This window comes from Pongo pygmaeus, chromosome 1, assembly GCF_028885625.2.
Source record: "Pongo pygmaeus isolate AG05252 chromosome 1, NHGRI_mPonPyg2-v2.0_pri, whole genome shotgun sequence".
NCBI classification, from domain to species: domain Eukaryota; kingdom Metazoa; phylum Chordata; class Mammalia; order Primates; family Hominidae; genus Pongo; species Pongo pygmaeus.
Window position 1 is genome coordinate 129,571,249 of NC_072373.2, and position 22,887 is coordinate 129,594,135.

At 38.1% G+C, this 22,887-nt stretch overlaps 1 protein-coding gene across 5 annotated transcripts in view; it reads right to left on the bottom strand.

Annotated features, from left to right (window-relative positions):
- Positions 1 to 22,887, bottom strand: part of CDC14A (cell division cycle 14A) — a 176,352-nt gene that overhangs the window by 84,536 nt on the left and 68,929 nt on the right. For all 5 annotated transcript variants that reach the window (XM_054474809.2, XM_054474813.2, XM_054474824.2 and 2 more), the window contains exon 5: positions 13,582 to 13,661. In XM_054474809.2, coding sequence (XP_054330784.1) covers positions 13,582 to 13,661 — 80 coding nt within the window. The remainder of the gene's footprint in view (positions 1 to 13,581; positions 13,662 to 22,887) is intronic.

The following is a 22,887-nucleotide window of genomic DNA, read 5'->3' on the forward strand; positions in this document are numbered from 1 at the left end:
AGTTTACAAATTGAAATCTAATAAGGAATGCAATAGAATTTAGTCATATCCTCCAGATTGAGAAAAGGAAACGGCATGCCTTTTTTGAGCAGCTACTGTGTCAGGTAATTTAGATGCATTAGCGCATTTAATCCTCATGACAGCCACATAGCGCCAACAGGTTCCCAAAATCTGCACCAAAGACTGGACAAGAAAGAAATGGCTTATTAGTGGCATGTGGCTCATACGTAGTCACAGGAGAATACTAACAGTGAAGGGACACAAAAACATGTTACATATTCTCTGGGGGAGAAAAAGAGAAGATAAAGATGGAAGATTGAACCCATGCATTTACCGAACCCCACTAAAAGGAGATATTTTTTTTCTTTGAAACAGGGTCTCACTCTGTCACCCAGGCTGGAGTGCAGTGGTACGATCTTGGCTCACTGCAGCCTCCACCTCCTGGGCTCAAGTGATCCTCCAGCCTCAGCCCCTGAATTAGCTGGGACTACAGGCACAAGCCACCATGCCCAGCTAATTTTTGTATTTTTCGTAGAGCCAGGGTTTCACCATGTTGCCCAGACTGGTCTGGAACTCCTGAGCTCAAGCGATACACCCACCTCTGCCTCCCAAAGTGCTAGGATTACAGGTGTAAGCCACTGCACCTGACCAAAAGGTGAATTTTTAAAGGCTTTTGTTTTTTAAATGGAAACCAACAAAGACTAGGAGAATAAGAGAAGAGACAAAACAATACAATTTTGAAAGCTAGAAATCATTTAGATGAGTGGTAAATAAGTTAGAAGACCAAGAAAACTGAATACTAAACTGACAATGAAAAAACTGAGAACCAGTTGGGCACAGTGGCTCATGCCTGTAATCTCAGCACTTTGGGAGGCCAAAGCAGGTGGATCACCTGAGGTCAGGAGTTCGAGACCAGCCTGGTCCAACATAGTGAAACCCTACCTCTTCTAAAAATATAAAAATTAGCCAGGCATGGTGGCAGGCACCTGTAATCCCAGCTACTCGGGAGGCTGAGGCAGGAGAATCGCTTGAACCTGGGAGGCAGAGGTTGCAGTGAGCCAAGATTGTGCCACTACACTCCAGCCTAGGCAACACAGTGAGACTCCGTCTCCAAAAAAAAAAAAAAAAAAAAAAAAAAAAAAAAAAAAAAAAAAAAAAAAACTGATAACCAGCACAATACCAGGTAAGTCTCAAAAGGCTTAGGAATTGGCAGCACTGTGTTCTCCTGGAAGTGAGGATAAAGGAAATGACTAAAATAAAATTGAAAGTCCATTTAAGAGGCAACATTCCCTCCCATTTTGTAAGTCAATTTTCCCTGTTGATTTTCCTCAACTCACCAATATAGTCAGGACCATCTCAAAATAGAATGGTTAGCCCTAGGAGGCAGAAAGATACCCGCCCCACATGATGTTCAAACTTGGAATTGGAAGATCCCGTCTAAGGAATTTTTTTCACCTGCATTATAACATGAAATGGAGGTCAGGAGTTAGGAAAACAGCAGACTATTGGCCCCAAAAGTCCCCTCCTACTCTGAGGTTATACCACTATTCAATACCATTGATCATCTCTTTATCTCTCTTCTGGATCCTTTCCAACAGAATTTAAACATTTTCAGGTCCCTACTAGCTCCAAAAAGAACAAGCCAACCAAAATTTTCCAAGCTCCACATCTTCCTTCAGCTTCCACCCGGTTTGGACTCATCTTTAAAACAAGATTTCTCTAAAGAATTACTCCTTTTCCTTTTTTTTTTTTTTTTTAGACGAAGTCTCACTCTTGTAGCCCAGGCTGGAGTGCACTGGTGCTATCTTGGCTCACTGCAACCTCTGCCTCCCAGGTTCAAGCGATTGCCTCACCCTCCCGGGTAGCTGGGATTACAGGCGCCTGCTACCATGCCTGGCTAATTTTTGTATTTTTAGTAGAGACGGGGTTTTACCATGTTGGCCAGGCTGGTCTCGAACTCCTGACCTCAGGCGATCCACCCACCTCGGCCTCCCAAAGTGCTGGGATTACAGGCGTGAGCCACCATGCCCAGTCTCATCTTCCTTTTTAAAGTGTACAATTCAGTGGGGTTTGGTGTATTCATAATGTTGTACAACCATCACCAGTAATTCCAAAATATTTTTACTACCCCAAAAAGAAACTCTGGACTCATTTGCAGTCACTCCCCATTCTCCTTCCTCCAGCCCCTGGCAATCCACTAATTTATTTTCTGTCTGTCTGGATTTACTTATTTTAAACCCAGAGAACATTGTGCATGCATCATCTCACCTAATATGTCAGCAACAAGTAACTCCCTACTTTGCTCTCTTCTCTTGGTTCCTGGATTTTCCTTCTACCCTCTAAACACTACTTCCAACCTCCTTTGCAAAGTCATCCTTCACTTCGCAGTCTTTAAAAGTCAAACCTTCTCAAGGTTCAACTCTAGACCAAAATTCTTCTCACTCCATACTCTCTCTCTCTAGACCAGGGCCTCTAAAACTTTAGTGTGTTATTGGCATCACCCAGATAGTTCCACAGACACAGGCTGCTGGGCCCCACCTCAGGTTTCTAATTCAATAGGCCAAAGGCAGGGCCTGAGAATTTGCATTTCTAACAAGTTTCCAGGTGGAGCTGAGGCTGCCACTAGAAAGGCACATATTTTGAGAATCATTGCCCTAGACATCTGCATAAATTACCATCTATCTACCAATGACCCTCAAATCTCTCTAGCACAAACTCCTTAAAGCTTCAAAAATAGTACAGCCAACCACCTACATGGCATTTCCATTCGGGTGTCTTAAAGATGCCTCAAACTCACTATGTAAGAAGAATCTCTTGAATCTGCTCCCACTACAAAAAAAAACAACTGCAACGATAATCCAGTCTTCCAGCGCTCCCTGTCTGGGTAAAAGCTCCCACAGTCACTCAAGCTACAGCCAGAAGTCTCACCTTTCTTTCCCCTTATCCTATCCCTCACTACGCACCATTGGTTTTGCCTCTTAAATATCTCTTGAATGCATCACTTGCCAATTCCATTGCCACTGACTTCCTACACCCACTCTTAAACTTTTTAATGGTTTTCTTCACTGAAGCCAGAGTGATATTTTTAAAAGGCAAATCTAATCTGATCGCTCTTCAGCTATAACCCCTCACTGACTTCCCATTGCTCTCAAGGGAAAGTTCAAATCTTCACTGTAGCCATAAGGCCTGGGGGTATCTGGCCCCATCTTCCCTGAGCTCCCCAGTAGCCACTGGGCTCTTCCTACAGAACCTGCGCATCTGCAAGTCACATGTTCTTCCCACTCACCCTCATCTTAGGTTACCCTCCTCAACCTTCAAACCACCACGCCTGGCCACAGTTCTATCTTTCTAAATGTGACTTCTGGCATACTAGTCGACTGAACCATACAGCTATTATACAGTGATTATAAACATCCACAACTATGACCGTAGGAAGAATTTGCAGTCAATAAATAGTTCTTGAATGAAAAACTAAATGAATAATATTTAAATAGAAGGAGCAATTGGGACTTGTTGTTATTTTGTGTTTAGTGTTTATTTTGCAGAAAAACAGCAGGAAAAAAATTAAGTTTAAGAAAACTAGAATCAACATCCACAATTAAATGTTAAAAGAAAGAGCTTGTTTCACTGGTGTCCCAGCACTGTCTTATATAGGCTCTCAAGAGTCAACTGTTAAATATTCAGAAATTTTGAGAGCCCAAATCAGCAGTGGTAAATGTATTTGTACCATGGAAATCAGCAAATACTTTTTACTTATAGAGCCAGTTTACCAATATACCACTGCTTGCAACATGAGAATCTAAGAAATCACTCAGAATGAAGCAACCTTATAAATATTAATAATGGGAAATGAAACCAGAGATGAAAGAACATATTTACACAAAATAAGAAAGCATTTCTTATTATGACTGATGAAGTTACTCAAAGAAGAAAGAATGGAGAACAGAAGCACAGTGTCTACAATGTGGAGACTACATTAAAAAATACAAAAAGAGCTGATAGAAAAGAGACTAAGAAATTGGAAATGACTATGATCTACAATTATCTTAAGTCCTTGATTCTCTACATTCTCTGGGTAACAAGCAGTTAGGAGGTATGCAAAAATTGCAGAGCAATGGGTTGGAAAGGATCATAAAGGTCATCTAAGAACCCTTATAAGCAGTGAACTGAACCCCATCTTCACAACCTCCACAAGAAGATGAGCTTCTTAAGGACAGGAAACGTGTCTTTTATGTCTGTTGGCCCAGAGTATAGCACAGTGTTGGGAAAATTAGTATGTTATAGCTGCTGCTGAATGAATTAATACAGGAATGAATAAATGATCATTACCAAGAGTTCATTCAACTTATGCCTGAACACCTCTGGGGGCTAAGAACTATTGACCTTTTGAAGCAAAAATGTGTCCAGGGATGATGGCTCACACCTGTGATCCCTTTGGGAGGCCAAGGCAGGAGGATTGCTTGAGCCCAGTAGTTTGAGACTAGCCTGGACAATAGAGGGAGACCCCTTCTCTATTAAAAAAAAAAAAAAAAAAAAAATTTAATTAGACAGGAGTGGTGGCAAGCTACCTAGAAGGCTGAGGCAGGAGAATTGTTTGAATTCAGGAGTTCAAGACTGCAGTGAGCTACAATTTGGCCACCGCACCCCAGCCTGCTAACAGAGTGAGACTCTATTCTAAAAACAAATAAATAAAGCAGAAAGTATATAAAACAATCTTTAATTATGAGCTATGTACAATAGCAAAAACACTCTAGATCATCACTGTCCAATGGAAATATAATGCCATCCTCAAAAGAGAGCCACATGTATAATTTTAATTTTTTATAACCATATTAAAATAAACAAGAAAAAAGTAAATTTTAGTAGTGTATTTTGCTCATCCAATATATCTAGAATATTCTCATTTCAGCATTAATCAACATAATTATAAATAAGATATCTTACATTTTTCTTTTATATTAAATCTTTTTATTTTGAGAGACAGGGTCTCACTATGTTGTCCAGGCTGATCTCAAACTCCTGGTCTCAGCCTGGGATTACAGCTGTGAGTCACCACGCCCTGCCTTTTATACTACATCTTTGAAATCCAATATGTACTTTAAATGTACAATCTATCTCAATTTGGACTAGACTGATTTCAAGTGTTCAACAACACATGTAGCTACCAGCTAACATACTGGACAGTTCAGCTGCAGACTATATTGTATGTATACTTCAGAGCTAGACAATGCCCAAAATACTTTACACAATTGTCCAAAGTATATCCTAGTTTCCAGCCTCTGAACAAATCTATGACATATATGTACCAGCTACAATAAAAGAAAGAGCTTATATCATTGAGACCTACAAGACGAAACTGTATTGAGAATTAGTAGGGAGGACAAAACCATCTCCCATTCATGAAAGAGCAAAACCGCATGCCTCAGGAGGCAGCGCCCAAAGTTGAACGTGACCTGTACCTAACAACAACAACAAAAAAAACAGAGTCTCAGCTTTTCAGATTTAACATAAGGCTATACATGAATCATTTTATTCATCTAAAGAAACAGAGATACGTGAAAATTCAATTCTAAGTCATGGCTTAAAAGGTCACCTGAAATCAGCAGAATAAAATCTGTCTAGAACTAGCAATAACACCAGAAAAACAGACCAAGACCTGTACTCTGGGCATTTTATCAACATCTGACTGACACCCATTTAACCACTAATTTTTCTATTCTTTTTTTTTTTTTTTTTTTTAATTTCAGAGACAGGGACTCATTCTGTCACAGCAGCACGATCATAACTCACTGCAGCCTCAAACTGCTGGGCTCAAGCAATCCTCCCACCTAAACCTCCCAAGCAGCTAGGACTACAGACGGGTGCCACTATCCCTGACTAATTTTTATTTTATTTCTTTTGTAGAGACCAGGTCTTACTATGTTACTCAGACTGGTCTCTAACTCACGGATTCAAGTGATCCTCTTGCCTCGGCCTCCTAAAGCACTGGGATTACAGGAATGAGCCACCCACACGGCCAGTAATTTTTCTTTAAAAATAAAAATACAGGCAAATTGGTTTTAACTCAGGTATTTAAGAGCTTTTCGTAACATTCAACAAAATAATAACTATTACTATGTTCATTAAGGTAAATGACTGCAATCTTATTCAAAACCATCTTTATCAACTAAGGCTTCTGGAAATATACCATAAAGAGTACAAAAACTTTGGCACCTACCCTACTTCACTAAGTTTGGTAAAACTGATCTGGAACCCTAAAGGTAGGAATAAAAAAAAAAAAAAAGTAGTCTGAGAGAATTTTCACAACACAAATCACCAAAGCACCTTCTTGTTCCAGCAGATAAAAAATAGAATAATATAACTCACCTCCATTTGAGTACCTAATGGGTCATGGAGACACTTACACTTGTTTCTCTTCTCAGATCCTGTATAGCGGAGCTTACTTAGCACTTTAACAAGAAAACTCTGACAAAGAATCTTTTTTCATGGGGGTACAACTTATTCAAAATATGCCCCAGCTGTTAAGAATGGATTCAACGGTTTGGACTGGAAAAGCCATCTATTTTTAACACTCAGGAAATTGGCACATCCTCACTAGTCAAAACTAATGCGATTAGCTTCCATTATACCAAGCACCAAAAGCAAAAGTTTACTAAAGATCCATGGGGCAGAAATGACCCCAAAGATCAAGACTGAGAAACAGCGAGGAAAAGTTGAGAATGAAAGGAACATCTTAAAAGAGAATAAAATATTGTTTCCACAGTTTTGATACTCAAGAGGAAAGCATGGTAAAGAGAACTTTTCCTTTGAAGTACAGTTAATTGTTAAACAAACTTCGACAAAAATCACAATATCATATTTAAGCTAATAAAAGTCTGGTTCAATGTTTTATGTAAGGAAATATATTTTATGATTACATCTAACGTCTACCAGCACATGTTTACTTTATGAAAAAGAAGGCAGCCTGATGCCAAGTCCTAAGTGGTTGACCAACTTTTTGAGCCTTTGTTTAAAGACCTACAGTGGTTGACCCTTTTGAGCCTTTGTTTAAAGACCTACAAGTTCTGGCATGCCCAGAAGATCTAAAATAATTACTTTTGAGATTTCCCATTAAGACTCAGCCACAGAGCTCAGCAACTGGGATATCACTAAGGGTCATCCCCCAAAACACAACAAACACCTCCCTCAACACAAACATTATGCATCCATTTTAATGACAGATGTCATAAAAGGATTGCCATTGGGAGGGGTGTGAATCCTCTGTTAGAGAAGATTGTCTGCCCGCACAACAGCAAGAAAACTTGGATATTCCTGTTCACATTAAATAAAATACCATTATTTGATAAGCCATCTATTTCCAAGACTCTCAGGAAACAGCACAAAAAAAATGTTCCACAAAATGCTAGCATATTATTTTAATCCCAAGAGATGTTTTTTGTTCCACACAGGTGTGGATCAGGAAATATGCCTCAGAGTGTTTCAGAACAGGAGTTCTGCTGGATATTAATGGAAAGTATGGGGCAGAAGGAAGAAAATCAGTACTTTGTAAAATTCTGGGCCAGATGCAGTGGTGCATGCCTGTAATCCCAACTACACAGGATTTGAGCCCAAGAATTCAAGCCCACCCTGGGCAACAAAGTGAAACCTCCATCTCAAAAAAACAAAAAGAAAAAAGAAAATTCTGGGTTATACAGAGCTAAACAGGTTACTTCATTACTCAGAACCATTCAGAATCTTTAAAACGGAAATTTGCTTTGTAAATCTCCAAGATGGAGAGTTTTAAATTTACTTGAGATATATATATAAAAAAAAATAAATATACTTGATATATATTATATATAAATATGCTTGATATATATTATATATATAATATATATATATTTGATATATACTTGATATATATATATATATTTTGCCATGGTACATCTTACAGAGCAGGAGTTCTCAACCTTGACCACACATATTGGCATCATATACACAGTTTTTCAAAATCCCAATACTCTGACTTCACCCTTGACCAATTACAGCAAAATTCTGGGCACAGAATCTAGGGATCAATAGTTTTTTAAAGCTCCCCAGGTATGCAGATAAGTTTGAGGATCAATGGAACTTTGAGAAACACCTGTAAATTCTAGCCTCTTCTCCAAGCTTTAGGAAAAAACTAAAGGGATAGGACATCGAATGTTCAACCAGCTTTATTCCATTAATGTCAGCACATTACCCTACCTAACCTTACCTCCAGACTTAGTCATTATTTTTCATGCCATGCTGTCTGGATATGTCTTCAAAACTAGATCCCTGGATGTTATTTATTGTCAGCATAATTTTATTCCCTGTTTAATTGTATATGTCATTTTATTTTATTTATTTTTATTTATTTATTTATTCATTTATTTATTTACTTATTTATTTATTTTTTGAGATGGAGTCTTGCTCTGTTGCCCAGGCTGGAGTGCAGTGGCGTGATCTTGGCTCACCACAACCTCCGCCTCCCAGGTTCAATCAATTCTCCTGCCTCAGCCTCCCGAGTAGCTGGGACTACAGGCACGTGCCACCATGCCTGGCTACTTTTTTTTGTATTTTTAGTAGAGACGGGGTTTCACTTTGTTGGCCAGGCTGGTCTTGAACTCCTGACCTCAAGTGATCGCCCACCTCCCAAAGTACTGGGATTACAGGCGTGAGCCACCACGCCCAGCCTATATGTCATTTTAAAAACTGGCTTTTAGGAGATTTAGGAATTATCACCAATACTAAAAAACTTACCAACCTGATACATATGGACCAATAAACAAAGAAATAAGTATAAAATGAATTTAAAAGCACAAGAGACATCTTAAATAAGAATTGTACAATGTAGATTGGTTACCTTTTCAATGTTTTGTGGGACTTTAAATTTTCACAAATACTGTTTTGTGAGACTTTAAATTTTCACAAATACTGTTTTGTGAGCACCAATAATGTAGATTTAAAAACCACTGCCACTGACTGCCATGAAAACAATCTGGACATTCCACTAAGGGTCACTGGTCTCCTGGGGCTTTAGACAAGTTGAGATTAATATGACTTTGTTTGCTCAATAGTATACACTATAATTTAGTAGTACACTGAAAGGAAGAGAACCTAAAAAGATTCATACCCGGTTTGTCAATTCAAACTCTGCTGAGTCTGACCCCAGAACGGAAAGGCCTCTTGTTCCCTTGAAGGCTAACTGCCAAGCCAACACTGAAAATGGACGACTCAAAGAATTAAGGTAGATGAAAAACACCCCTTTCCCCTGATTTTCACCTAAAGTCACTCTTAATCAACACATTGGCTATTCTCAGTAAAAGTGAATACAGTTTTTGACACAACTACCCTCCAATTCAACAGAACATCCTACGACTGACTCACAGGTGACATCACAACACTCGTTGCTGTCACATAAGCCAGAAATTCAACTATCTCTAAAGTCAACTATACTTAATTTAATCAAGAATAGGCAGTAAAGCTACACAATTCTCATTTTTTTGTTAATTTTAACTAGGTGAATAGAATCTAAGTAGGAATAAAATCAGATCATCCTTTTGGTTATAATAATGTACCCATACTGTGAACTTCGTATTATATATACTACCTAACATACCATTATACAACCTATGCCATACGAATAAATAAACATAGCACCTAAAATCAGTGCCTGAATTGCTGTTCTCCAGTTTTCATCCTAACATGAAAGGCATTCCATGGGGCCTATTCCTAACATCTTCTCCTACCCCCCCATTTCAGAGTTAAACCTCCTTCCTCAGTATTCCCATAACACCTCTCTCCTAACCCTAACAAAGCACTGTAACTGTTTTACACACCTATACATGTATACAGACTATACACTGAGCTCTCCTGCAGCAGGTACCAAGTTGTCCTAAACATCTTTTGATCCATAGGACTATCACAGTGACTGGCACTGAAAAAGCAATAAATATATTTTAGTACACTTGCTCCCTCAGGACACAATAGGAAAAGAACCAACCACAGCCCTCAAGAGAAGAGTCAGCCATGCAAACAAATAATTATAATACAAGGTGTTTGCTTTAATGTTGTATGCAGCCTTGTGATACATAAAATGTAATAGGGAATCACAGGCAAAGGACCTGCCAAGCCTCTCCAGAAAAATGAGGAAGGCTTTACGGAAGTGACTGCTCAGACAAATGTTTGCAAAGTGAAAAAATTTGAAAAACAGCATTATTTAAATTCACAGTAGCCATAAAACTCTTTTTATTAGAAAGAAACTAAAATATATAGCACAAATGGGAACACAGACATTTCAGTGAAAAGTGTATATGAACATAAAAACCACACCTTCAACAAGCCTTCAAAATCATCTTCATTTTTAAAAAATTTTAAATAATAAAACAATTACATCCAAATAGAAATTTCTTTAAGGCTTCTCATTTTTAATTAAAAGTGTTAATATATCAGCAGTTGAAAAAATCTAGACAATGAAGACAAAAGTGTAATTTCATAAGAAATGAGATTTTTTTTTTAAACCTGGTGATAATAAAACCCAGATTATAATGAAGGCCAATGCAATGATGGCTGCCCAGAATTTAGTATGAGGATGATTCTTGATAGAGGTCCATTAGTCTTAGTTGGCCTGAACTGTAGACTAAAAACAACTCACATCTTATCTTAGCATAATAAAAAAATTAAGTTTCCAGAAAACTAGTAGTATTTTTTCAACTAAATTCTTCACTAAATTATAAATGCACTACTTTGTGGTATTTTCTGTTTCAAATGGATGGTTTATGAAGATTCTAGATTTAGAAATGAAGCTTAATGTAAATACAACTCTTGGTATCCTAAGATATCAAAAAGATAGAACTTAGAGTTACATTCAAAGGCATACTTTCAGTAGGAAATGGGTGCATATCTTCATTTACTTATACGTGCATAAAGAAATTCTAGACTGATATCAAATCAACTAATACCAGAAGTTACCTGGAAAGGACTAGACACATAAGGACCAAGAATGGGAGGGATAATTTTCACTTAAACCTTCCTATAGATTTTTTAAATTTCTGAACTATGTTAATGTATTTATGTTTTCAAATATTTACATAAAAGTATTTGAGTGAAAAATATTTGAAAAATAGGCTATAAATTTAGTATTTATGTAGAATTGAAATCAATTCTGTGTTAAGTAGTATTAATTATCTTACTACCTTTTCTTTTTTATTTATTTATTTATTTATTTATTTATTTATTATTATTATACTTTAGGTTTTAGGGTACATGTGCGCAATGTGCAGGTTAGTTACATATGTATACATGTGCCATGCTGGTGCGCTGCACCCACTAACTCATCATCTAGCATTAGGTATATCTCCCAATGCTATCCCTCCCCCCTCCCCCCACCCTACAACAGTCTTACTACCTTTTCTTCTATTCTGGTATTATTATTTAAAAATTCTAGTTCTTGACTGGGTGCAGTGGCTCACACCTTTATCCCAGCACTTTGGGAGGCTGATGCAAGCGGATCACTTGAAGCCAGGGGTTCAAGAGCAGCTTGGCCAACATGACAAAACTCCATCTCTACTAAAAATACAAAAATTAGCCAGGCATGGTGGTGGGGGCCTCCAATTCCAGCTATTCAGGAGGCTGAAGCAGGAGATTCTCTTGAACCCAGGAGGCAGAGGTTGCAGTGTGCCACTGCACTCCAGCCTGGGCTACAGAGTGAGACTCTGTAATAATAATTACTATTACTATTAATTATGTTACTAACAGTAATAACGGTATAATGCTAACAACAAGAAAAACAAAAACCAAACATTGCACTAGGCAGAAGGATAAATTTATCACTTCATCTGATCCTTAGTTTAGACCTGAAGCCATTTTACAGATAAGGAAACTGTGGCTGAGAGAGGATAAGTAATTTGTCCAAGATACTTGTTTATTACAGACAGCAAGAAGCAGAATGAGGCTTCAAACTGCTTGAAGTTTCTCTGCCTCCAAAGTATATACTCCTTACCACTTTGTTTAGAACTTAGAATTATCAGCATTATTACCCCTTTCTGAAAAAATAGGATTATATTTTACAGGGGACTTTCAAAGTATAGGAGCCATTAGAAGTGGAAGGAAAAATAAGCTTTGTCTTCACCATTAAAACTTTCATCTACATTATCTGTCATTTTTTATCTGCCCTTCCATGGCTGATTACCTCAGACTCTAGGTTGCTTCAGAATATTTTCCTCTCAGGGTCCAAATCCCAATGCCTTACTCTTTGACTTCTCTTTAATTAAGCACAATAGGTGTTGCTTCTTCCCTCCCCATGTCTTACCCTAACAGCTACCTCCTGTAATCTCAGAAGCAGAATGAGAATCCCTTGACTCTTAAGGGATTTAGTCTTAATGTATTCATTCAAATATTTACTAAAAGTGCTTTTAAGTATAAGGCACTGGGGCCTGCCCTCTGAGAGTTTACAGCAGAATGAGGAAGACAGACAAGCAGAGTCTTCTCAGTCACTCCCATTCCTTTCGCTCATTGTGCTGGTTAATTATGGTAATATAACAATAATAAGCCATAAGCAATACACATGCTTGCAGATTTGGACACACAAGCAAAAAAGGCAAAAATATTAGAATCATTCACAATTCTAGCAGAGGTAAGTGTTATGGGAGTTTTGATGTATGGTCCCTTCTACTGTATGTATGTATGTATGTATGTATGTATGTATTTATTTGAGAAACGGTATCACTCTGTCACCCACGTTGGAGTGTAGTGGGGCGATCTCAGCTTACTGCAGCCTTGACCTCCCAGGCTCAAGCGATCCTCCCACTTCAGCCTCTCGAGTAGCTGGGACTAGAAGCACGTACCACTATGCCTGGCTAACTTTTGTATTTTTAGTAGAGACGGGGTTTCACCATGTTGCCCAGGCTGGTCTCGAACTGCTAGGCTCAAGCTATCCACCGGCCTCAGCCTCCCAAAGTGCTGGGATTACAGGCATGAGCTACTGCACCTAGTCCCCTTCTACTTTTTAAATGAGCTCAAGTTCACCCCAAATTTTTAAAAGATCTTCTTTTGATGATACTTAGAAAACACAGTAATGAGAGAAAGGCTTCCTGGGGATGCCAGTCAGATTTGTGTGCCAAACTGGTGATTTAGGGTCCCCACTAAACAGGTGCTCCTGAAGAATCTTAGACGGTCTTATTCTATATCCCCAGCCTCTGACATGTGACCAGAGCTCAATCACTGCTCATGAAATGAAAGAATGAATGGATGAATCAATGATGTAGATTACTGAAATCCAACAAGTCTTGACATGGTTATTAGCTTATAAATGAGGCACTCTTTGTGCTTGACATAAACTATAAAGATATAGAAAGGATTCAAGGAAAAAAATAAATTCCTACAAGAAGAAAGCTCTTTTATTCTTGCTAGCTAGGGGGATAAAACTCTACAAAATGAAATAATAAAAACTACCATCTCATTTCATTCCATATAACATAATGGTTATTATCTTAAGACAATTAAAAAACACTACAACCCAAGTCTAAAGTATCCAGCTCTGTAGCAAAAGTTTAACCCAAGTCTCACCAGGAGTTATACCTGAATGGAAGATAGGGGGCGTTTGAGCCAGACAGGAGTGCTCTGTAGGCTTCTTCTGGTGTCTTCTTTAAATAGATTACCTAAGACAGATAAATAGCAACATTTAGAACACCCAAGAATGACACAAAACTAATTACTCACCAAATTTGCATTTCACTTCCTCCACTTTGAGTGACAACTGTTACGGTGATAGTGTTGATCTTTACAAAGCAACAACTTGCCAACATTTCCTTTTCAGCATGAAGCTGTGCAGCAGCCTTTGTCTTCTCCATGGGTAAACTTAGAGACAGAGGGCAGATCCATGAAGAAGCCATCCCAGGCTCTTTACAAAGGCACACTGAACAGACACAATTGCAGGGACAGTCATACCCTCATAATATACCGTGTGCTCACCAAAGACCAATGCACACCTCCTTGACCTTCATCGAAGAACTGAGGTGAATTATTTCAGTGCCTGGTAAATTTTGAAAGACTTCTCACAGTGAGCACAATATCCATGGGGTATCTACTGAATTTTCTGCCTACTCTGAGGAAAGCCAGTGTTGCTCTCTAGACACTCAATAAAATCACAATAAAATGGGTGAAAATGTGTATAGGTAAGAGTATTGGAAAACATATTATCTTGGATTTTGATACCAAAGCTACTTAAATCCCTCTGGTCCAACAAGATGAACTAATCTTAAAGATAAAAACAAAAAAGGAGTCCTTAAAACCAGTGAACAAATCCCAGGTAATATACATAGATACTGAGTATATAGTATATGCCAGGCACTGTATCAGGTACTGGCACCTCCCTTAATAGAATTTATGCTTGTGGGGCAAAGACAATAATCAACAAAAATAAATACAGTCTAAGGTAAAGGCTGAAAAGGAAATAAACAGGGGCCTGGAAAGCAGCTACCTGAGTCAAGGTAGTCAGGGAGGGGTCTCTGGGTGATGTTCAGGGTAAGATCTAGACTCTAGACGGGGAGAACCACAGGAAGAGCTAAGGGGAAGGAGGAATGGCTATCCAGGCGTGAGAATGACAAAGACAAGTTCCCTGAGGTGGGAAAGAGCTTGGTAAGTTGGAGGAAAAGGAGGTCAGTGTGGTTAGGACTGAGAGAAGAGGACAGGGGGCGGGAGAAAGCCAGGCAGTGGCCAGAATGTGAAGAGCAATACAAACCACTGGGAGAGCTCGATTTTATTCCAAGAGCAATTTAGTTTTTTAATTCTGAGCCGATGGCATTGGTCCTTTTCCTCTGTAGTCAGAAACGAGCTTAATTCCTACAATCTTCTCTACCTAAAATTAGTGGCACTATTTCCTTAATATGTCTCAACATCAAAACCCTATGCATTTCAATGACAAGAATGGCAGAGTCTTGGTTCTTAACAGTAGGGTTTTCCTCTACTTACAAACCTTCTTTGAGCTTTAAGCTATTTCACTAGGAATATATTATGTGTTTACTTATTAATATTTCAGGACTAGAAAACGAGTCCATTCTGAGTTTTCTAAAGAAAGAAAAATAAATAGATTAAAAATACTAACTTTAGTAACAAAACCCCATATTCATTTGGCAAGTAAACATGAAGGTCTGATAAAGCACACACCAACCAAAGCTTATTGAGTGTGAAACAAAAAGCAATAGAAAGGAAATAACTAAAAGTGCTGCCAGACAAGAGGCACAGATTCTAAAAGTGGAGAATTGTCACTCTAGTTGCAGCTCAAATAATTACAAAACTCCATTTAAACCAACACTAGCTCTAAAGACCATTTTCAGTAACCAACATTACAACAGGTTTTACCGTAACCTAAGTGGTAGGTTATATAACAGAATTGGTTATAATGCAGTGATTTCTTAAGCCTAAAGATGCTGCAGTATTTGAAAGGTGACTGGTTGCTAAAAGGGAGGGCTGCTTGTAGAAAGCTTCTGTGTGTGGGTTAGATAATTAAAGCTTAGACAACAACCTTTGAAAAGCAAAAATGCATTTTCCTCCCCAGGAGCAATTACGTTAATTCCCTTTAATTTTGAGGGAGTCATTCTGCAAGAGGGAGGCACCAGCCCACATGGAATGCTTCTTTAGATTGGCTACCCCACAGGGCTTTGCTCCTCATCTTACCTGCATGACTTAGCACCATGGCCCATGTTCTCAAACTGCAAGATGAGACCCTTTGTTTTTATTTTTATCCCAGTGCTCAATTATTAATAAGTGCAAAGTGAAACCCAACAGAGGCCATCTAAATTCCAGGAAGATTCCTGGGGCATCTTTTACAGGTTGACCTTTCACAACCTGAAGGTAGGTATTTGGGCAAAGTGGGGAAATGTTCTCCTGATGAGTGAGTGCATTACTGCATGAATGCATGCTGGGTCATTAAAATACCAAATTCGCTTTTTCCAGGATAAAATGTGTCACATATTCTTATGCCAGATCTTCTTAGACATGTCTCCTTATTAAAAAGAGAGAGAGGAGAGAGACAGACTAGGCTAGATTAAAGCTCAGAAGAAAAGTGACATTTAATAAGAAAGGTAAGGAACTTTCCAAACTCTCATTGTGCCTCTAGGATGAAAACAGAATTCGAACAGTGGGCTGACTCCAAAGCCCACAGCAATTTCATCATATCTGCCTGAAAATATAAACTCAGTTGGTAGCATAGGTCTGGAAAAAAGGTTTCCACTCTTCCAAGTTCCTAAATGCCATTTCATTCCATTTGATTTTAAAACTTAGGTGACTTCAAACTGTTAACAGTTTGTAGTCATATTTGAGGAAAAGGGCAGGGGAAGGATCAGAAGGAGAAAGAGGAACTTTCTACCTTATATTTCTACTATCAACACATTGTCTTTTTCACAGACATACACAAATCTGTTTTTTAAATGTGAAGTAAGTAAATTAGTTATGCAATGTTAAATGTGTACTCTTTCTAAAAACAAAATCCATATTTAATGCTCGAAAATTTGTTGCCAGATATTCTAATATTTCTAAAAATATTTTTGCCTTCTCTCAGTAGAATCATAAAAATATTTTCTGAATGAAATTAATTTCAAAGCATCTTCTAAATATCTTGATTTTTTCTCTTGTGCTCCTAAGGGGAAAGAAATAATATGCTGTCTACTTTTCTCGCTAGGTATTAACATATATAAACCCAAACCAGAAATTTCCCCAAACTTTTGGCAAATACAACTTAACAAAAGCATTTGCACAGATAATCTTTGGTGTACCACATCAGTTTAGTGGGTGGTACATGCACGACTTTGATAAAATTGCCCTACTTTTACCAAGAAGTCCTAGAAATCATATTAATAATATAGCATTTAACATATACTTTTATTTTTAACTGAGCAGGAGTCACCCCATTAAAGTGACTTTTTCTGTTTAATTAACTTCCAGGTACCAAGAACTTAAATAACTTTTAGTTTCTTTAATAAAACGTTCTTAAAGAGCCATTATCTTAACATATATGTTATCAACAGCTATGAGGTTTTATTAAACAGCATAATAAAATTTACCCTACTACAAACCGGCACAATTTATATTGTTTACCAGTAAGCCAATGTTGCCCATCAGTTAATCATGCACTTTCCCAACTTCTGCCATAGGTACCACCATGTACTACCATTCATTCTTTTTAAACACACATTTACTTTTGACTTAAATCAATTTGATGTAAAATGTTTTATATCATTGCTATAAATGGGAAAACCCGCCACTGAGTCTATACATAAATGAATATTAAAATGCATATTTTAATAACTCTTATAATTTTAAATATTTGTGTTTACTACACCGTGAGAAACAATGTAACAAATATCAAGTTTGTACTAGTTTTATAGAAGAACACCAGACTAACATGAGAAGTTATATAGAATCCTCTTAGAATTCATCTGCAAATACTTCTAAATCATTTTTTAAACTAAATCCTGCAGTCATCAAATCCTTAATACCTGCTCCAAAATAATATGTGAATTTCTGAAGCATTTTGGAATTTACAACTATATTTCTCTACTCAGACAATTCAATCTCTCTGATACACAAGGGGAGATTCTTAAAACAACAAATGGCTTCATAGAGAAGTCTCAACCAGACTCTGGGTCATGAATTTGCTAATGATCTTTCTCTGGGGACATTTGCCTCAAACTTTACTATGTTTTTAGCTTTGTTTTTAGGTGCTATTTTTCCTCCAAAAAAAAAAAAAAACCTTTTCAGCAAAGCACAACACACACACACATACACACAACATATATATATATATATTTAAAAGTGAAATCTGTGCCCTTTCATTAATTATATTTCTATTTTGTGACTTGGAAAGTGAAAATACTCTTGAGGATTCAATTTGGCCATCTGAAAGAGTATTCTTTAATTTTATTTGTTTAATATTTCACTTGTGTGAAAAAGAGGAAACAAATGCTGACAATAGCCTTTCCCAGGTAGGTGCTGCCACTGGAACATTGGCACGATAGCTTTGAAATTAGCATTCCAACCATGTCTGAGTCAATTAAATTCCTTCAAAATACAATTTCCAGAAAACTGATGTTACAACTTTAAAATAGTCTTGAAGCACTATGATTTACCAAATATGGAAGACTTATGCCAAAAAAGGAGAGACTCCATTTACAAGTTTCAGACAACTAGGTTTAGCATACACAGAATACTAACTGTGGACATTACAAAGACATCACTATGATGTGTGCTTTGGGCTGAAGCCCATTAATCAGCAGAAATGCTGAGTCCTTTCCTTAGCACCATGTAACTTACAATTATCATGCTTGCAAAACTGCAATTGAGGATGGGGGGTGGGCAGATGTAAGACGAAAATGTTTCTTTTACTGGTGAAGCTAACCAGTACAGAGCACTCACTTGGCTTGAAACTACCGCACCCTAACTGGCTGCTCCCAACATCCCCCTTTCTCATGAGGGGTTCCTCCCAGTCAGCCGACCCAGAATCTCAAAAGTCATCTTTGACCGTAGCCTCTCCATCATGTGATACCCACATCAAGTTAATACCCAGACTCATTATCTCTTCACAGTCACAGTCACAGTCAGTCTCTCTCTTTTTATTTATTTTATTTTATTGTATTTTAGACAGGGTCTGGCTCTGTCGCCCAGGCTGGAGTGCAGTGGCACAATCTCAGCTCACTACAACCTCCACCCCCAAGGCTCAGGCCATCCTCCCACCTCAGCCTCCCAAGTAGCTAGGACTACAGGTACACACCACCACATCCAGCTATTTTTTTGTATTTTTAGTAGAGACAGGCCTGCGCCACGTTGGCCAGGCTGGTCTCAAACTCCTGGCCTCAAGTGATCCACCCGCCTCAGCCTCCCAAAGTGCTGGGATTACAGGCGTGAGCTACCACTCCTGGCCATCCACAGTCTCTTTCAGTTATGGGGTAGATCCAGGTTTGGGAGCCTGAAACACATCATTTGGGGAGCGAAGATGGAGGATACAAACATCTTTTCAAATTTTACAAAAATTTTTCCCTCCAACAGCTTGAGAGAGGGAACTAAGCAAGAAAAGGCCCTGAGTCTTAAATTTCATTAGCTCCCCAGTGAACTACCTGGACCTTTCTTCCATGACAATCATCATCACGTTATTTCAAACCCTTATCACCGTACTCTAGGACTAACACCATTTCTCTCTGCCTCCACCTCCTGCCTACTCCAGTAGTTCCAGAGCAGGGCTCAGAAAGTCTCAACCCTGCTCAAAAAGCCCAGCCCAGACTGCCAACCCTTCACCAAGATATCGTGCCAGCCTGCCTTTTCAGGTAAATTTGTCATTTTTCCTCAAATGAACCCTACCCGCTAGCCTGGACTCCTCACCCTTCCCTAAACATACCTGATATCTCTGGTATTTGAGGTTGTTGTTGTTGTTTTTCTGGAATACTTTCCTCACCATTTCTACCTATTAGACCTATATTTCATTAGACCTAAACTCAAATACTATGTCCCACGATGCCTTTCTTCTCCAACTCAGAATCTTTTCCCTTACCCTTTAGATTCCAGAATATGACACTCAACTATAGGTGATAATGATCACAATAATGACAACAATAAAAACAAAAAGTTAACAGTATATACCATGTGCCAGGCACTCTTCTAGGCACTGTACATAACTTGGTTCATTAATCCTCACATCACCCCAAGTTAGGTTCCATTATTATTCCCATTTTCATTTTACAGGAAAAGCACTGAGAATTAGTTGCTCAAGGTCACACAGTCAGTCTGGCTCCCTCATAGAAACTCATAAGCACATCCTGATGGGCCCCTCCCAGCTCTTTTGTAATTAGTTTCCTTTAGACTAAAGTGGAAAGCTTCTGGAGCTCAAGTAATCAAGCTTCCCATACCTTTATAAACCTTCAGATGCCTCCTGTCAGATAGATGCTCAGCAAAAAAACCTATGTTTAATGAACAGCTACTTTAAACATATAAGGATAAGAGTGCATCTACCCCAAAGGGTTAATTCAGCTTAATTAATAATTGGTGAATGAGATTTTAAAAGACTATATCACTACAACTATAGTGGGAATGCCCAAAAGAGGAGTAAAATTAACTTTCTCAGCCCAGTTGTATGAAAGCATCAAGCCAAATAGAGTCAATTCACCAATGATGTGCTTCAAGAGAAAGTAACAGACTGATTTTTAAAAATAAAAGCTCTAGCTCATATGATTTGTATTTGCTTATAGAAAGTATTTAGTCAAGGCATACTCCCTGATCCAAATATTCACTCTCCCACTTCCTGTGTGTCTATTCTGAAGCCACACTCAGCCACTTCCAACATGGGATAAAACGCAGCCAGCAGGAGGTAAAAGAGAGCACAAATCACCACAAATGACTGTAATTCAATCAGCATATATATTTACTTAACACTTACAATCTGCACAGGAACCTGCACATATACGAGGGCACAGGGAGAGTCTGAAATCTCCATTATGGAGCTTAAAGACACTGACTTCAAGGACTCTAAAGGGGGCTGGGAATGGCCTATGAAGTGACCAGACTCAACCTCAGCCTACCTTGCATCATCGCAGTGTTCAGATGCCACCTCCTCCGTTTCCTTGGGATCACAGCTCTAAAGTGAGACAGACTTTTTGGCAATCCAATAAGATTAGGCCCCTGCCTTATGTTCTCAAAGCTCTCTGCCCTTCTCCTTCAAATTCGTAAACCAGTTTGTTTCTGTGGTTATTTGATTGAGCCTGTCTCCCCAAGTAGGCTGTAAGGCTAATGACAGCAAGGTTTCCATCTCTTTTTTATCTGCAGGACTCAACACTATGCCTGGCATGTAGCACACACTCAAAAAATGATGGACGATTGCACAAATAGCGGGCGTTTTATATGAGGGGAAGCATGACATAGACACAGGTTCTTTCCCCATGAGTGGCATGAAACTAACCCTCTATGCTTCCATTGCCTTAGGTATAAACTGAGGATAATAATTATAACTATCACATAAGGTTGTTTGTTGGGAAGAATAAATGAATTAATAATGTATGTAAAGTGCTCAAAATAATATCTAGCACATAGCTCTTCTACAGCAAGGGACAACAAAAAGGAGATAAACTTTGATCCCAAAATGTTTTTTTTCCTTTCCACCATCTGTCTCTGGGTGAATCTGGATCCACACTGTTATTATTTCTCACACCTTCACCCTAAAGCCCGTCTATGTATACAAACATCGGAACATGAGGTTGTAAATGTTCCGAATAAGACCATGATTTAGTTCAACCCTCTAATTATAGAGTACAGACATTGATTCTACTCTCAGTTCTGCCTCTTTAAACAGCCTCCCTAGTCTCCTGATGCCTTAGTATCAACATCCATAAAATAAATGCCACTGGCCCCTGCTTTACCAAACCCATTATCAAAATATCAGAAGATCCCTGAGGTGGGCCATGTCTTTCTGCAACAAAGTAAGCGAAATAAGAAGTAAGTTACTGTTACTAGCACTGTATTCATTTTTTCTATTTGAATGTCTCATGAACAAAAGAATTAGATTCCCAAGCTGGATTTGTTTTTAGGAAAGGAAAGCACTCACCAGTTACCTGCAAAGAATGAACCACACAAGTCCATGAAAAGAAGTCCAGCATAAAAACAGAAGTCCATCATAAAAATGCACTGCAAGGCAAAAAACTCTGCAAAAAGCTGAAACAGAAAACTTTTACAGTCTCTTCCTTGGCTCCCAAAACTTGGTTCTCAGACTTCTTAAATGTCAGGGCACTTAATTCATAAACTGTTTTTTCCTAAAGACAGCATTAATTGTGATACACAAACACAAACAAATTGTTTAATTTTGTTATTTTTAGCAACATTATTTTCTTAATCATGTCCTCCCATTATATCTAGTGACTCAGAAAACAATATCTACATTCAACTTTATAATTTTTTTAAAATAGGAAAAAGTTATACATTTCTCAAATGCATAAACAATTCCACTTTGTTCTAATTGCTTGTTGAAATAGAAATATTCAGTGTTAATCACATATGAATTAGATAAGTCAGTCCGATTACAAATCAGAAACACAACTGTATTTAAAACTTGTATTATATTCAGTCTATTTTAAATCTATCATGCTAAACAGTCTAATTAAAACAGAGTAAGAATGAATGTCTTTTGTTTCCTACGGTCTTTGGTTGAACACGTTGTAAAAGAAAGTCATTCTTCCTGTTCTTCAAGTTTTGAGTCCATTATAAATCACAGATTATGAAGTCAGCAAAGCATAAGACAATATATCTGCTTAACAAATATGGAGGCAAGGCTAATCATAGAAGTTAAGCAGAACCTGACATCAGCTCTCTATAGACATCGCTTATTTCTACCCTAAAAATACTTAACAATTTTCAGTATTTGAATCCTTATGAGAATGAGGTCTAGAAATGACTATGTTTTTTGATTGAGGTGCTGTTTGCTCTGAAATACCCTCATGTGACATCTCTTTACAGTTTAATTTGAAGCTGGTATTTAACATACAGTCAACAAAGAGCAGACTTTATTTATTTGACAATTCGTTTAAAATAGAAATACTCTTTCACCCCTCTCATGGGTATAATTAGAGTGAAACCAGTGGGAGCTTTTTGATGGGCAATTTAGGGAGAATTGCAGACAATAGTAGCCATGTGTGTCTTCCCATCTAATTTGATTACAACCAGAATTTTCATAATCAGCCTAAAAAGATATCCTTCCAGAACTGACAGCTACAGCCAGCACAAATGCACATCTCTTGCTAGCATTGTCTTAGTGACACAACGCTTCTCTTCTGCCTGAGGTGAGTTCATGTACCAGCATAGACCTCACTGAGCTGGTTGTGTAACAGTAAACTAGCCCAACCCCTTATAAAG